This window comes from Balaenoptera acutorostrata, chromosome 5 (genome assembly GCF_949987535.1).
Source record: "Balaenoptera acutorostrata chromosome 5, mBalAcu1.1, whole genome shotgun sequence".
NCBI lineage: Eukaryota > Metazoa > Chordata > Mammalia > Artiodactyla > Balaenopteridae > Balaenoptera > Balaenoptera acutorostrata.
This window is the reverse complement of record NC_080068.1, coordinates 130,845,615-130,862,078: the sequence shown is the minus strand read 5'-3', so window position 1 is coordinate 130,862,078 and position 16,464 is coordinate 130,845,615. Positions and strand designations below refer to the sequence as shown.

At 37.7% G+C, this 16,464-nt stretch overlaps 1 protein-coding gene across 2 annotated transcripts in view; it reads left to right on the top strand.

The window, feature by feature from the left end:
* SCLT1 (sodium channel and clathrin linker 1) overlaps positions 1–16,464 on the top strand; it is a 237,467-nt gene that overhangs the window by 166,428 nt on the left and 54,575 nt on the right. For both annotated transcript variants that reach the window (XM_057547507.1, XM_057547506.1), the window contains exon 18: positions 3,051–3,247. In XM_057547507.1, coding sequence (XP_057403490.1) covers positions 3,051–3,247 — 197 coding nt within the window. The remainder of the gene's footprint in view (positions 1–3,050; positions 3,248–16,464) is intronic.

Genomic DNA, 16,464 nt, shown 5'->3' with positions numbered 1-16,464 from the left:
TTCTATTTTGTGTATGCTTGAAAGTTTCCACACTGAAACATTTACATAATTAAAAAAAAGTCAATGTACTTCGGTGAAAAAATGTTAAATCTTCATCTTATATTTTAAATTTCATATGGATTAATAACTAAAAGCTATTAATGATGAATTTCCCCACTTGATACTGCACCTGTTCTATCTTTAACCATTCAGGATAGTAACTGATGTTTCTTGGAAAACAAAAAGATGACAGAAAGCTTAGCTACCAAAAATGCTCCCTTTGTGCCAAGTCTGCATCTAGCTTAAGAGAAGAATCATTGGTAAATAAGGGACAAAAGTTCTGTAACTAGATAGCTGTAAATTCTATTTTATGGAGGAGGGCTGTCAGATAAATTGCTCCTTTGTAGCCGATTCCTTCTTTGACAACATAGGAATCTAGTGCTACACTTTGCGGCTTTTCTCCCCCTTGAAAAAGAGTGTGATCTTTCATAGATAAACTGAAAGGAGCCAAAAAGATCAAGACAGTTGGATGTTGAGAGGTCAGTTGGCTGAGAACCTTAACAACTTATTATGTGAAGTTTTCATTTGATCTTAAATCCACTGCTGTCCTTTCCGCCCCAGCTTTCTCTTTTCCTAACTCCTTCTCCCTACTTTCTGAAAAGGATCTCCATATCTCTGTGGTCTGAATACCCCTCATAAAAATATAAAATTAGGAAATGGATAGTTTTTAGCAATCTTGTCTACTTTTGAGTAGTTTTCTGCAGAGGAAGGACACAGAAGAAGAAGGGAAGGAGACCATAAATCCTTTTTTCCAACTCAACATTCTGAATTGAATCGTTAGTAGGACTTCTGTTGTTATGGAAGACATGGTTGTTTTGGTCCTTATCCTTCCAACATCAGTGTAGACCTGTCCAGTTTAACAATCGGAATTGCATCAGCTGAAGTATCTGGGGTTTGTTTGAAGACTAAATTTTGATACCAGAAAGCTATCATTTATTCAGTCTACAGATATGTTTTGACATCCTTACTATGATTCAGGTGCTGAAAATGTCATGGTAAACAAAAAAGACATGGTCCTCATCCTTAAAAACTTATTTGCATGGAGGTGGGAAAACTTTAAATGTATCTTTGCAAACTAATAAATGCCCTTTAGGAAAAACGTAGGGCACTATGAGAGCTTTTTCTAGATAGATGGTAAGAGAATTTCCCTGTAGGATCAATAATTGAGCTGAATTCCAAAAGTTGACTAGAGATAACTAAGATAAGCAGGAGGGGAAAGATTATTCCAGGGAAAGGAAACAACATGTGAAAAGACCCAAGAATGAGAAAGCATTGTGACAGAAACAAAGGAAGAGAAGGGAATAGTAGCATAATACAAGCTTGTAGAATTAGAGACAGGTTATCATGAAGGACCTTAGAAAAAGGCTTGTCAAACTGCAAATAGATTTTCCAAGTGGAAATGGGGAGTTAAGTAGGCAGGAAGAGTGCTAAAGCTATATAGATGCATAGATCAGTTTTTAATACATGTGTGAGAGAGACAGAGACAGAATTAAGTACTTCCACTTAAGATATCAGAACCATGGCTTCTCCAGAGAAAGTGGAGATTGAGGCAGGGAAGGATATTCAATTCTAAATTTGTAGAATTCAATAATTCAAAAATGGTTTAAATCGAGCAGGAGTCACGGAGCCTCAGGAGGCCTGCACAGCAGTAATGTAATACACAATTAATAAATCCAAAGTTGTTTTTTCCAGTGCCAGTGTTTATAAAGTCAAATTTCTACTTGGGTACCATTTGAGAAAACAAATTTAAGAGTTTTAGGAAGATGTTGCATTTAGCAAGGGTAGTGAGGACAGGATGTTTGCAGTTTTCCCCCATGAGCCGTGGGTTTAGCTGTTGTTGAGTTTTCTTTGGTGTTCTTGAATTGGTAAAATCGAGTTCCTTATTCATTCTTTTTTGAGTTTAAAAGCAGCCATATTTAATCAATCACTAGAAGTCATTCCAGCTGTGACCATTTTTAAAGCACATTAGAATATCACAAGATAGGTATTCTTTATGATATTTCTTTAGTGTAGCAAGATAAAGATGGCCTGAGAGTGCACCAAAGAAATTGTTCTTGTAACTATTTAACTATTTCCTCAGTTGCCCCAAGTATGGTAATAGGTAGTTTCATTCTAGCTGCATACAAAAGCAGACAGTTCACTACATACACTGGGTACTTTAGGTCATTAGGGTTAATTCTCTCCCTGAACCCAGCTGAGAAAGCTTTTAGGGTATCCAAAGAGCATTTATTTGTATGTTCATTCTGCATTAAGGTATTTTTACTATAATGACATAAATAACTGAAGACATTTCCATATGAGTTTCTGAAAATCACTGTAGTCTTTTCCTGAAAAACAAAATACATTGTTTATTTATACTGTAACTGAAGTGGTAGAGGAATTCCTGCCCTTTGAAAGACAATCTGAACTTTAGTATGTAAGTCAAAAGTGACTTGAGGAGCTTCTAAAATGAGCTTCTCATGAGCACATCAGAGTGCTGGGAGGATGGCATACTTGGAGAGGGCGTGGAAGCTCCACACTCCCCCTACATCCATACCTTGCTCAGTGTGTCTCTTCTATTTGACTGTGCGGGAGTTGTATCCTTTGTAATAAACCAATGAACACTTCTTGTGTTTTAAAAACATAAATGGCTTCCGTTTAAACCCAACTCTCAGTTACTGAGAGCATGAATATTTTCTGTGGATTCTGGCAACAAAAGTAAAAGTAGATGATGAGAGCAGCTTTATTTCAGATAGTATACTTTTTTCCTACTGGCATTTAAGGTGTTGGGGAAAGTGGTGAAAAATTTGTAGTCCATCATAATTCTGGTTTCATTAAATTTATGTTATAAAATAGGATAAGTCTTCATCTGTGATGGAGACAAATTATAAACTTAATTTTTGTATAGGTTTCTCATCCAAATATTTCTATGCCGCAAACACAAAAAATGATTCCTTTTGTATATATCATTGATCATTATATCTCCTAGAAAAACAGAAAAGAAAAAATACTGTGTTCATTTTATTCCTTAGATCAGTACGATGGAGCATGAATTTTCAATAAAGGAACATGGGTTTGAAGTTCAGTTAAGAGAGATGGAAGACAGTAATCGAAATTCCACAGTTGAACTGAGGCATCTCTTAGCAACTCAGCAGAAGGCAGCCTGTAGGTGGAAAGAAGAAATGAAGAAACTCACTGAGAGTTCGGAAATTAGAATCAGTAGTCTAAAGTAAGTCCACTATTAATTGTTTGATACATTTTACAGAAGAAATTATTTAACTTTTAGTTTAATGTTATTGCCATAATCTTTTTTGTAAAAATATATAAATCTGGGCCTTGTACTTATATATTTTATTCAGCAAATATTTATTAAACTACTATGAAAAATATTAAGCATTATAAACCAAACTAATACTGTTTGTTTTATAAATTTTATGCATACTTCAGAAAATACAATGATTTTTGTTGGACATAGCAGTTTATAATCTTAATACTATTTGCATATAGATATAGCATAGTAATGTTCTGTAGTTGCAACAAAATCTATTTGGCCTGCAAAGCCTAAAATATTTGTTCTCTGGCCCTTTAAGAATTTGCTGACCCATGCAGAAAGAACTTGAACATTTATGACGAATGAAATGGGAAGCTATGAAGGGCTTTTAGCAAAATGATATAATCAGGGTTAAATGTTCGACAGATCATTTTGACTGCTGTGTGACGAATAGACTGGAGAGGGTCAAGGGTAGAAGAAGAGAGAAGGCAAACCAGTACTGTAATAATCCAAGTAAAAAATGATGGTAACTTGGATTAAGTTTTGAAGGACTGAAAATCATTTTTTTTTAAAGTTTGCTTTGGGCCGTGTTAAGTATGAGCCACCTAAAAGACATTTAAGTCAGAATATCAACTTGTTAGTTGGATACATAAGTTTGGAGTTCAGGAAAAATATTGCAACAGGAGCTGTATATTTGGAAATCATTAACATACACATGATTTTTAAAGTCATGGAATGAGAAGGTATAGAAACGAAGTCTGGATAGGGAAATTAAGCTATCCGAGGACTAAGTTCTGAAAATTAGTTTGGAGAGATGAAAATTCCACTGAGACTGAGAAAAAATATCGAGGCAAACAAGAATCAGGACAGAATGGTTAAAAAAAAAAATTCAAAAAGAGTAAGTGATAAAAATAGGTGATGCTTACATTTTACAGATAAACTGAGACTGAGGGAGGTTAAGGAACTTGTTCAAGGTCACATAGCTAATGAAGTGACAGATCCTGGTTTCAAATTTAGGCAACTCATGTGAAGACAATATAGTCCTAACCATTAAGGTTTGTGGGCTTTTTTTGCGTTTTATTATTTTTTTAATTGAAGAATATTTGCTCTACAATATTATATGTTACAGGTGTACAGTATAGTGATTCACAATATTTAAAGGTTTTATTTAATTTATATAATAGTTATTATAAAATATTGGCTATTTTCCCTGTGTTGTACAATATATCCTTTTGCTTATTTTATACCTAATAGTTTGCAACTCTTAATCCACTACCCCTATACTGAGCCTCCCCCCCTTCCCTCTCCCCACTGGTAACCACTAGTTTGTTTTCTATATCTGTGAGCCTGCTTCTTTTTTGTTATATTCACTAGTTTCTTTTTTATGGCTGAGTAGTATTCCATTGTGTATATACTCCACATCTTTTTTTATCCATTCATCTATTGATAGACACTTAGGTTGCTTCCTTGTCTTGGCAATTGTAAATAATGCTGCTGTGAACGTTGGAGTGCATGCATCTTTTCAAATTAGTGGGGTTTTTTTTTTTTCGTATATATACCCAAGGGTGGAATTGCCAGGTCCCATGGTAGTTCTATTTTTAGCTTTTGAGAAACTTCCATACTGTTTTCCACAGTGGATGCACCAGTTTACATTCCCACCAGCAACGTATGAGGGTTCCGTTTTCTCCACATCGTTGCCACCATTTGTTATTTGTGTTGTTTTTGATAGTAGCCATTCTGACATGTATGAGGTGATATTTCATTGTAGTTTTGATCTGCATTTCCCTGATGATTAGTGATGTTGAACATCTTTTCATGTGCCTGTTGGCCATCTGCATTTCCTCTTTGGAAAAATGTCAGGTAAGCCTGTATCACTATAAACTTCCCTCTTACACCTTGTTTTGCTGTGTCCCATAAGTTTTGGATTGTTGTGTTTTCATTTTCATTTGTCTCTTTTTTTTATTTCCTCTCTGATTTCTTCAATGATCCATTGCTTGTTTAGTAGCATATTGTTTAGCCTACACATGTTTGTGTTTTTTACAGTTTTTTCCTTGTAGTTGATTTCTAGTCTCATAGCTTTGTGGTCAGAAAAGATGCTTGATATGATTTCAATTTTCTTAAATTTATCAAGGCTTGTTTTCTGGTCTAGCATGTGATCTATCCTGGAGAATGTTCCATTTGCATTTGAAAAGAATGTGTATTTTGCTGCTTTCAGGTGGAATACTCTCTCTATATATATCAATTAAGTTCATTTGGTCTGATGTGTCTTTTAAGGCAAGGATTTCCTTATTGATTTTATGTCTGGATGATCTGTCCATTGATGTAAGTGGTGTATCAAAGTCCCCCACTATTATTGTATTACTGTCAATTTCTCCTTTTATGTCCATTAATATTTGCCTTATGTGTTTAGGTGCTCCTATGTTGGGTACGTATATATTTATAGTTGTTATATCTTTTTCTTGATTTTTATCCCTTGATCATTATGTATTGTCCTTCTTTGTCTCTTCCAACAGTCTTTATTTTAAAGCCTATTTTATCTGATATAAGTATTGCTACTCTGGGTTTCTTCTGATTTCCATTTGCGTGGTATACCTTTTCCCATCCCCTCACTTTCAGTTTGTGTGTGTCTCTAGATCTGAAGTGAGTCTCTTGTAGGCAGCATATATACAGGTCTTTTTTTGTATCCAGTCAGCCACTGTGTGTCTTTTGGTTGGAACATTTAGTCCATTCACGTTTAAGGTAATTATTGATATGTATGTTCTTATTGCCATTTTGTTCATTGTTTGGGGCTTGTTTTTGTAGGCCTTTTCTTTCCCTTTCTTCTTTTGTTCTCTTCTCTTGTGACTTTATTACTATCTTTAGTGTTATGTTTGGATTCCTTTTTCTTTTTTGTGTATATGTCTGTTATAGATTTTTGTTTTGCGGTTACCATGAGGTTTTTGTAAAGCAGTATAGGTACTGCTTTATATATAAAGCAGTTTTACATTGTTTTACATTGCCGATCTCTTAATTTCAAATGCATTTTAAAACCCTGTATTTGTACTCTCTTCCCTTCATGATTACTATTTTCGATGTCATATTTTACATCTAATTTTTTCGAGTATCTCTTAACTACTTATTGTGGATATAGATAATTTTACTACTTTTGTCTTTAACCTTCCTACTAGCTTTGTGTGTGGATGATTTCCTACCTTTACTGTATGTTTGCCTTTACTGGTGAGTTTTCCATTCAGTAATTTTCTTGTTTCTAGTTGTGGCCTTTTCTTTTTCTCCTAGAGAAGTTCCTTTAACATTTGTTGGAAAGCTGGTTTGGTGGTGCTGAAGTTTATCTTTTGTTTGTCTGTAAAGCTTTTGATTTCTCTGTCAAATCTGAAGGCGAGCCTTGTTGGGTATTCTTGGTTGTAAGTTTTTTTCCTTTCATCACTTTAAATATATAGTGCCACGCCCTACTCACCTGCAGAGTTTCTGCTGAAAAATCAGCTGATAGCCTTATGGGCATTCCCTTGTAAGTTGTTTGTTTCTTTTCCCTTTCTGCTTTTAATATTCTCTCTTTATCTTTAATTCTTGTCATTTTAATTACAGTGTTCTTGGTATGTTCCTTTTTGGGACTCTCTGCACTTCCTGGACTTGGGGGACTGTTTCCTTTCCCAGGTTAGGGAAATTTTCAGCTATTATGACTTCTGATATTTTCTCAGGCCTTTTCTCTCGCTATTCTTCTTCTTGGGACTCCTGAAATGCTAATATTAGTGTGCTTGACGTTGTCCCAGAGGTCTCTTAAACTGTCCTCATTTCTTTTCATTCTTTTTTCTTTTTCTGTTCAGTGGCAGTGATTTCCACTACGCTGTCTTCTAGCTCTCTGATCCGTTGCTCTTCATCATGTAGTCTCCTGTTAATTCTTTCTAGTGTATTTTTCATTTCAGTTGTTGTAGTCTTCATCTCTGGTTGTTTGTTCCTCATATTTTCTAACTCTTTGTTACAAACTACTAACTTCTTGCTCTGTGCATCCATTTTTCTCCCAAGTTCTTTGATCATCTTTATGATCATTACTTTGAACTCTTTCTCGGGTAAATTGCCTATCTCCACTTTACTTATTTCTTCTTCCAGGATTTTATCTCTTCCTTTGTCTGGAACATATTCCTCTGCTGCCTCATTTTGCCTAAGTTGCTATTCATATTATTCGTATTTTTATGTATGTGGTAGGTTAGTTACGCTTCTCAACCTTGGAGAAGTGGCCTTTTGTAGGAAGTGTCCTATGCGTCCCAGCAACACACTCCCCTCTTGTTGCCCAAGCTCTACATTCTATGGGTTCCCCCTAAGAGGTCTGCGTGTGTCCTTCAGTTGTGGCAGGCTGACCATGTGGGCAGTCTGGTAGGCTTGTTGTCCCCTAGCCTGGTTGGTTGCCAGGCCCTACCTTGTGCGGATGCTGCTGGCTACTGGTTAGTGAGACCTGGTCACGAAGCAGCTCGTTGCAGAACCCTAGCGGGCTCTGGGCTACTGCTGGCTCGCTGGTGGGCAGAGTCAGTGTCTAGAAGACTCCAGGCTGTTGCTTGCCCAATGGTTGGTGATGCCAGGTCCTGGGGTTAATGCTGTACCAGTGGCAGGCAGAGCCAGGTCCTGGAGTCTGGCTGCAGGGCCCAAGGATCCCAGAGCTGGTGTCAGATTGCTGGTGAGCAGGGGCTGGTTCCTGACATAGTTAGTTATGGGGGATTGTGGTGTTCCGAAGCTTGCCTTGGCCTGCTGTGCATGGGCTGGGTGTGAAGGCTGCAGGATCATGGTTTTCTTGCATCTGGTGTCTACCCCCTCTGGGTGATGCTGGTTTAGAGGCTTGTGCAGGCTTCCTGGAGGGCAGGGCCAATTCCTGCTCAGTGGTGGGTGGAGCTGGGTCTTGGTCCTTTGGTGGGCAGAGCCATGTCTAGGCGCAACTGTGGGCTCAGGAAGTCTTTAGGCAGCCTGTCTGCTGATGGATGGGCTGTGTCTCCACCCAGTTAATTGTTGGGCCTGAGGCGTCCCAACACTGGTGCCTACAGGCTGTTTGGTGGTAGCAGGTCTTGGCACTAATGAGCTAGAGGGAGGATCTCGAGACGGCAGCCACAAGCATCAGTGTCCACACAGTATATAGCTTCTACATATGGCTGCCACCAGTGTCTATGTCCCCAGGATGAGTCACAGCCATCCCTACCTCTCCAGGAGACTCTCCAAGACGAACAGGTAAGTCTGGCCCAGGCTCCTATCAAAAGCTCCTGCTTTTGCCCTGGGTCCTGGTGCACATAAGATTTTGTGTGTGCCCTTTAAGAATGAAGTTTCTAATGAACCTTTCAGTTTGGCACTCTGTGGTGGTCTTGTTAATTATGGTAAGAACAGTTTTGGTGGAATGCTGGAATGAAAATGTATTTAGAATGAATTTAAGAGAAAAGAAAAAATTTTGCTTCCATTTAATGGTGAAGTAGGAAATTTGGACCTGCCCTCTACCACGACTAAAAAAGTTACATGAATTATAAAAAGCATCTACTAAGAGCATTAAATAACTAACAAAAAAATTATTACCAGTTTGACTTTATCCCAGGAATGCAAAACTATTAAAGTATTAGAAAATAAATTGATGTAATTTACCACATTAACTTATTAATTAACTAATTAAAAGAGAAAAATCATAACGTCTTCTCAATAGATACAGAAAAGGTATTTGAGAAAATTTAATATCTATCCATTTATGATTTTTGAATATATCTCTTAGCAAACTAGGAATAGAATTTCCTTAATTTTATAAAGGCATCTATTGTAAACATTATTCCTAACAGCAAAATAAAATAAAATAAAGTGTTAATAACTTTCCTTTGAAGATTGGGAAGATGACAAAGAAGACCACTGTTGCCACTTCTGTTAGTATTTGTACCAGAAGTCCTAATCTAGTGCACTATGGCAAGAAAAATAAATAAAAGGTATATAAACTGGAAAAGAAGAAAGTAAATAGTCATTCTTCACAGACAGCATAACTGTATATGTAGAAAATCCAAAATAATTCATAGACAGAGTATTAGGTGAACATACAAAAACCAATTGTGTTTCTACATACATACCAGCAACAAACATTTCAAAATAAAACATTAAAAATAGTAAAATTTACAATGCATCAAAATATATCAAATGCCCAGGAATAAATTTAACAAATGAGGTATAAGACTTCTATATGAAAACTAGGATATTAAAAGTAATTTTTAAAAAACTTTTTTTAATTTTAAAAAATAAAATAAAATAAATAATGAAAAATAAAACTAATTAAAGAAGACCTAAGTAAGTAGAGATCATGTTAATTGATCAGAATACTCAGTATTATAAATTTGTTAACACTCCCCACCCTGACTATATGTAGAGTCAGTGTAATCCCAGTCAAAATACTAGCACATGGAGGAGTATCCAAAACATATTAAGTGAAAAAAAAAAGTAGTATATAGTGTGTATAGTATTCTACCATTGGCAGGGAGGGCATTTGAGTGTGTGTGTGTACATATATATACAAACATGCTATATATACACTACGTTCAGACAGACGCACACACACGCGCACATTCTGCTTTTTTAAGGATGAAGACTAGACTTCTTTAAATGAACCTTGTTTTATAGATTTGTAGGCTTGACTTTGAAACTATATAAATGTTTATATAATGTTTTTTGTTTTTTATTTGTTTTTGGCTGCATTGGGTCTTCGTTGCTGTGCGCGGGCTTTCTCTAGTTGTGGCAAGTCGGGACTACTCTTTGTTGGGGTGCGTGGGCTTCTCATTGCCGTGGCTTCTCTTGTTGCAGAGCACAGGCGCTAGGTGTGCAGCCTTCAGTAGTTGCAGCACGTGGGCTCTAGGGCGCGTTGGCTTCAGTACTTATGGCACATGGGCTCAGTAGTTGTGGCTCACGGGCTCTAGAGCGCAGGCTCAGTAGTTGTGGTACACAGGCTTAGTTGCTCCGCGGTATGTGGGATCTTCCCGGACCAGGGATCAAACTCATGTCCCCTGCATTGGCAGGCAGATTCTTAACCACTTTGCCACCAGGGAAGTCCCTATATAATTATTTTTAATTAAATCAAATTTTAAAAACAATACCTAAAAATTGAAAGTAAAATTTAATAAATCAACAATTCTGTAGGAAGTTGATGGCGTAACTATGCAGGTGAGTTATTTCACATGACATTTAACACAGTAATTAGACTGTATACCCTAGTGAGATTAATCCTAAGGATAAAAGGAAATGCAAAAAAATTATAAAATGTTTTTAGTAGTCTTTGTTAGCAATAACATTGGTATTATTACTGTGAAACTTATAATTATAGAATAAAGCAAATGAGTAATTATATAAATGTCTTTAAGAACCAAGATTTTCATCATAAGGAGAAAAAACTCAAAGAAATTAAATAAAACTTATAATTCTAAATTGAAATTGGAAATATTAGTATATGAACTTATGATGTGTTTTACTCTTTAAAATATATATTTCCTAGCTTTGTCCACTAAAAGGACCTAGATACAGTGACCAGTATTCAGATGCAATGAGGTATCCTAAAAGAAACCAGGACTCCTTAGATGAATGACTGATTACAGATCTGGGATAGGAAAGTACAAGATGAGCCTGGAAAACACCCTGTGGTAGCAAAAGGCTAGGAAGGTATCAAGATTAAAAGGACCCAGGAGCCAACTTGAGGAAGCTCCCACTGACCCACGTGGTGACAGTTTGAGCATCAAAAAGAATATCTGCAGTAAATTGCAATATACCAAGTATATTAAAAGTCTGTGACTTCAGAATGATATTACATAAAGAAAAAATTCGTTGGTTACCTTTGGAAGATGTTATAGAAACAACTCTTTCTGAAAAGAAGATAAAACAAAAAATCCAGCATTTATTCTACTCTTCCTGTACTCACTATAGTTCATCAAATGCTACTTGGACTTTCCTATCATAATAGCCCTTACTTCACTGGTTAGGGAACCAATGTAGAGATTTTGCCAGTTAGTTGCTCAATATGTCTCTTCCAGTTATGCATCTCAGAACCAGGGAGATAACCACAGGGTAGGATTATGGACACCCTGGGCCCACTGTGAGACAACTCAAGCCAAAACTCCTTTGATGACCTGACCTACATTAACCTCTCTGGTTGGTGGACCACAGTGGTATTTGGGGTCTCCAGGAATTTGTCATTTCAGCAAGTGTCCAGTAATCCTGAAAGTGTCTGAATTTCCCCTTCCCCATTGCATGGTTACCCTGCCTGCTCTTCACAGGTCCTTCTTAGGGGAAGGCCAGGAGGAAGTATATATGGATGTATAAAAGGTTCCTTCAAAGGAACCTGCAGCTCCTTCCTTCATTCAAGAGCTCTGAGTCTGTGAACTGATTCAAGTTTGAGAATTGGTTAAAGGGTCATGACACTGTCTTACAATGATTTGAGACTGCTTTTCACAAGACCTAGAGCTTTTCTATTTCTGCAAATCAAATAAGACTTTAGTAGACTGCCCATCTATTTCAGTTCTAGGGTGACAGTGATAAAATTATCAAGCCCCAAAGATCTCTGTAAATCAGACTCTACTGATTACTACTTCAACTCTACTGCCATTCCAGTAATGACAATTGCATTTTCTTTGGAGATTTAATGTCAGTACATCACCCTTGCTGTTGAGAATTGTATCATTTTCTTTAACTTCAGGAAGCCCAGTTCCATGGTAGCAATTCCCACTGTCATTTCGGTCCAACAGAGAATAACCACTACAGAGCTCTTCAGGGATACTGGGGCAACCCTTGTGACTATATTTCTCATCATCTTGGTGAAGGGAATGTCCTCTGGATCCTCCTGAGGGACATAGTTGAAGGATGGATGAATTGGTTTTAACATTTAAAATACCTACCCTGGCCTTCCAATCTCCCTAACCTTTGATAACGTCCTCGACACCAGTGATTCTCAAGTGGGGATGATTTTTGTCCTCCTCTCCTCCCCGGAACATTTGTCTTGAAAATATCCAGACACATTCAGGGATGCTATTGGCATCTAGTGTACAGGGAACAGGGATGCTGTTAAACATCATGCAGTGCTCAGGACAGCGCTGCACAGCAAAGAATTTTCCAGCCAATGGTGTCAGTAGCGCCAGCGTTGAGAAACCCTGCTCTACTCTCTAACAAGGAGCTTCTTACATTTCAGTGTTCAGTATAGGTCACCTTTGAATCCAGATTTTGTTCAACCGACCAAGCAAACCAAAATACTCAAGCTAATTCATTGGATCTAGAATATCTGCTTTGTGAGCCCATATGGGTAAATGTGGCTTAATCCAATGTTTTATTCTTTCTGCTGTAATCTAACACCCCTAGGATCTATTCTCACACATACTCTCTATGTGTAAAATTGGCAAAATCATAATTATTTTAGTGCATTCTGCCTCCTCGCAGGTCCTGTTTTGTACCTCATTTCCTAGAGCTTATTAGACTTCAGTCTGGCTGTAGATACAGAAGCGATGGATGATGGTAAGGTAAATCGTGAAGGGAGTCACCTGCTCCTTGCAAGGCAGACCTCTCAGGTGAGGCCTCCTTTCAGGCAAAGGAGACTTACCTTCCCAAACAGAGTAGAAGGACTGCTTCTACTGGCGAAGGAGGCATTGCAGAATTTAAGGGTTCAAGGCTCCAGCTTCACTGGAGTCTGTCTGTTCACATGTCCCCATTTCAATTTGTAGGGATGAAAAGACCCTGCAAGGTTGGGAATTCAGGCTGTGATGTAGTTCAGCCATCCATGGAATTAGACTTTGGATTTGATTATCAGAAAACTCAGCCTTGCAGCCAGTGGAGATAAGGGTTTCTTTTAGGGTAGTCATGGTAGATTTCAGGCCCCTAATCTAGACTTTGAGCTCAGAATTGAAAACTCTGACCTCTTTATTTTTATTTTCAAAGTTCTCCATTGTACCTAAAAGCTGCATTATACTCTTCATTCACTAAACTATTCTATGTCATTGATTATTTGGTCACTCAAAACCACATGTTGTACAGGCACTTGATTATATAGGTAATAATTTAAGTAACTCTTTTACCTTTGCATACCATGGATTACCAGTGTCCCCTTTACCACTGGCCTTTAAATTTAATCAAGCATAGAACCAATTCTAGATAACTCACAAACAGTTAGAGTACCCATTCATAAGGTTATATTCCTCTGGAACTTCTTCTGGTACCAGTTCCTCTATGTATCAGGTTTTATTCAGGGGAACAGAGCTACTCTGGGTGATATAGAATATGGGATTTATTTTGGAAATTAGGCCTTACACAGTGGCACTGGTAGAGAAATCAATGCAGTGTCGTTGTGTCTGCATCTGATGCTAAGCCTGAAGTCACTGTGTGTCAGCTAAATCAGCGGTTGTGAAGGAAACCTGGATGTAGATGAGGGCACTCACAAGGACAAACAAGGACCCTATTTTCACCTGTCTTTCACCACATCTACCTCCAACCACTTTCATGGATGATCTGCAGGAGAAGCTGTTGCCCTTCACCATGGATCTGTATATGACCCAAGAGGCCAAAAGAGGACATCTGCCAAGAGGCAGAAGATGGAATTGCTGTGGGTTCTGGTGGTGCCCCACACCAACATAGTGACCTAACATATCAGCAACTGTGCATGAGTTGCCACAGTGCCAGGTGCCCACCAGCTTCACAGCCTACTGCACAAATTTCTCTTATGGTCAACACCAGCCTAGGACCAGGCAGGGAAAGGAATCCTGGAAAACATAATTCCAGCTTAACTAAGTTGATGCAGTCGAAAGCCACCACCATGTGTTTGTCATAATGTAATTCTTGATGCTGGGCAGTTCACAGTGCTTACATATGGAAAAACAAAACTATATAAAATAATGTAGACTTAGCATCAATCTAAAGAGTATATTTATGATAGCTGTAATTTCTTGAATACACACTGTTTGCCACTTTACATACTCCTTTAATCATCTCAAAAACTTTATGAAATAAATGCTATTATACCCCCTGTATTAGGGTTTCTCAGAGAAACAGAACCAATAGGGTGTGTGTGTGTGTGTGTATGTGTGTGTGTGTGTCTGTCTGTCTGTAGAAGGGTTTATTTTAAGGAATTGGCTCAACTGATTATAGAGGCTTGGTGAGTCCAAACTCTGATGGAGAAAACTGGCAGGCTAGAGATTTAAGGAGTTGCATTTCAAGCCCACAGGCATTCGTGCTGGAGACATGAAAAGCCAGTGTTACTGTTCAATCCAAAAGTTGTCCACTGCAGAGTTCCCTCTTGCTTGGGGGAAGTCAGCTTTTTGTCCTATTCAGGCCATCAACTGATTATATGAGGCCCACCCACATTATGAAGGGCATTCTGCTTTACTTGAAGTCCAGTGACTTAAATGTAAATCTCATCCAAAAACACTGTCATAGAAACATCCAGAATAATGTTTAAGCAAACATCTGGGCCCCATGGCCCAGCCAAGTTGACACATAAAATTAACTGTCACACTCCCTTGTCATACATGAGGAAACTCTGGACTTCAAAAAGTTTATACAAGTCCACAATTCATTATCTGCTATTCCAAATTCAAAAGAACTCTGAAAACAGTCTTTTTCTAAGTTATATGCGTACACTTCTGTAGCAAAACCTGACATGAAATGATAGGAAGCTATTTATGATACAGGTGTATCTACGTGTGCACACACACATATACACATGTATGTAGATACACAGAAACATTTCCTTAATTGTGCCTATTCATATGTTTTACTGAAAAATATTTATAAACATTATAAACTCTATCCTACTCTAAACCCATAAAATATTTTTCTTGGATGCTTGGATTTTGCTATATTGTATATGTAATTTGTGCACACCAACTGATCACTCCCAGTACATTATTGATAGTGAATGTGTTTTATTTTTGTTTGTATTCCCTGAAGTATCAAGTGAAATGCCTTGCCAAAAGGAAACACATAGAATGTTGAATTTAACTACCTTGAGTCTATCAAAGTAGTTTTAATACTACCCTGTCTGCTGCTTGTAGTCTGGGCTAGAAAGATTATTAATGCCCTTTACAATTTATGACTTCAGGAATACGACTTTTTTTTTTTTTTTTAATTAATTAATTTATTTATTTATTATTTATTTTTGGCTGTGTTGGGTCTTCGTTTCTGTGCGAGGGCTTTCTCTAGTTGCGGCAAGCGGGGGCCACTCTTCATCGCGGTGCGCGGACCTCTCACTATCGCGGCCTCTCTTGTTGCGGAGCACAGGCTCCAGACGCGCAGGCTCAGTAGTTGTGGCTCACGGGCTTAGTTGCTCCGCGGCATGTGGGATCTTCCCAGACCAGGGCTCGAACCCGCGTCCCCTGCATTGGCAGGCAGATTCTCAACCACTGCGCCACCAGGGAAGCCCCAGGAATACGACTTTTTTGAAAAGTAATTTTACCCCAGTTATACATGTATTCCTTTTTATTTTTTATTGGAGTATAGTTGATTTACAATGTTGTATTAGTTTCTGATATAAAGTAAAGTAAATCAGTTATACATATACATATATCCACTCTTTTTTAGATGCTTTTCCCATATAGGTCATTACAGAGTATTGAGTAGAGTTACCTGTGCTATACAGTAGGTTCTTAATTAGTTATCTATTTTATATATAGTAGTGTGTATATGTCAATGCCAATCTCCCAATTTATCCCTCCCCTCTCCTCTTTCCCCCCTGGTAACCATAAGTTTGTTTTCTACAACTGTGACACTTTCTTTTTTGTAAATAAGTTCATTTGTACCATTTTTTTAGATTCCACATATAAGCAATTTCATATGATATTTGTCTTTCTCTGTCTGACTTACTTCACTCAGTATGACAATCTCTAAGTCCATCCATGCCACTACAGATGGCATTATTTTCTTCCTTTTTATGGCTGAGTAATATTCCATTGTATATATGTACCATCTCTTTTTTATCCATTCCTCTGTCAGTGGACATTTAGGTTGCTTCCATGTCCTGGCTATTGTAAATAGTGCTGCAGTGAACATTGGGGTGCATGTGTATTTTTGAATTATGGTTTTCTCCAGATATATCTCCAGATATATAGGAGTGGCATTGCTGAATCATATGGTTGCTCTATTTTTAGTTTTTTAAGGAACCTCCATACTGTTCTCCATAGTACCAATTTACATTCCCACTAACAATGTAGCCT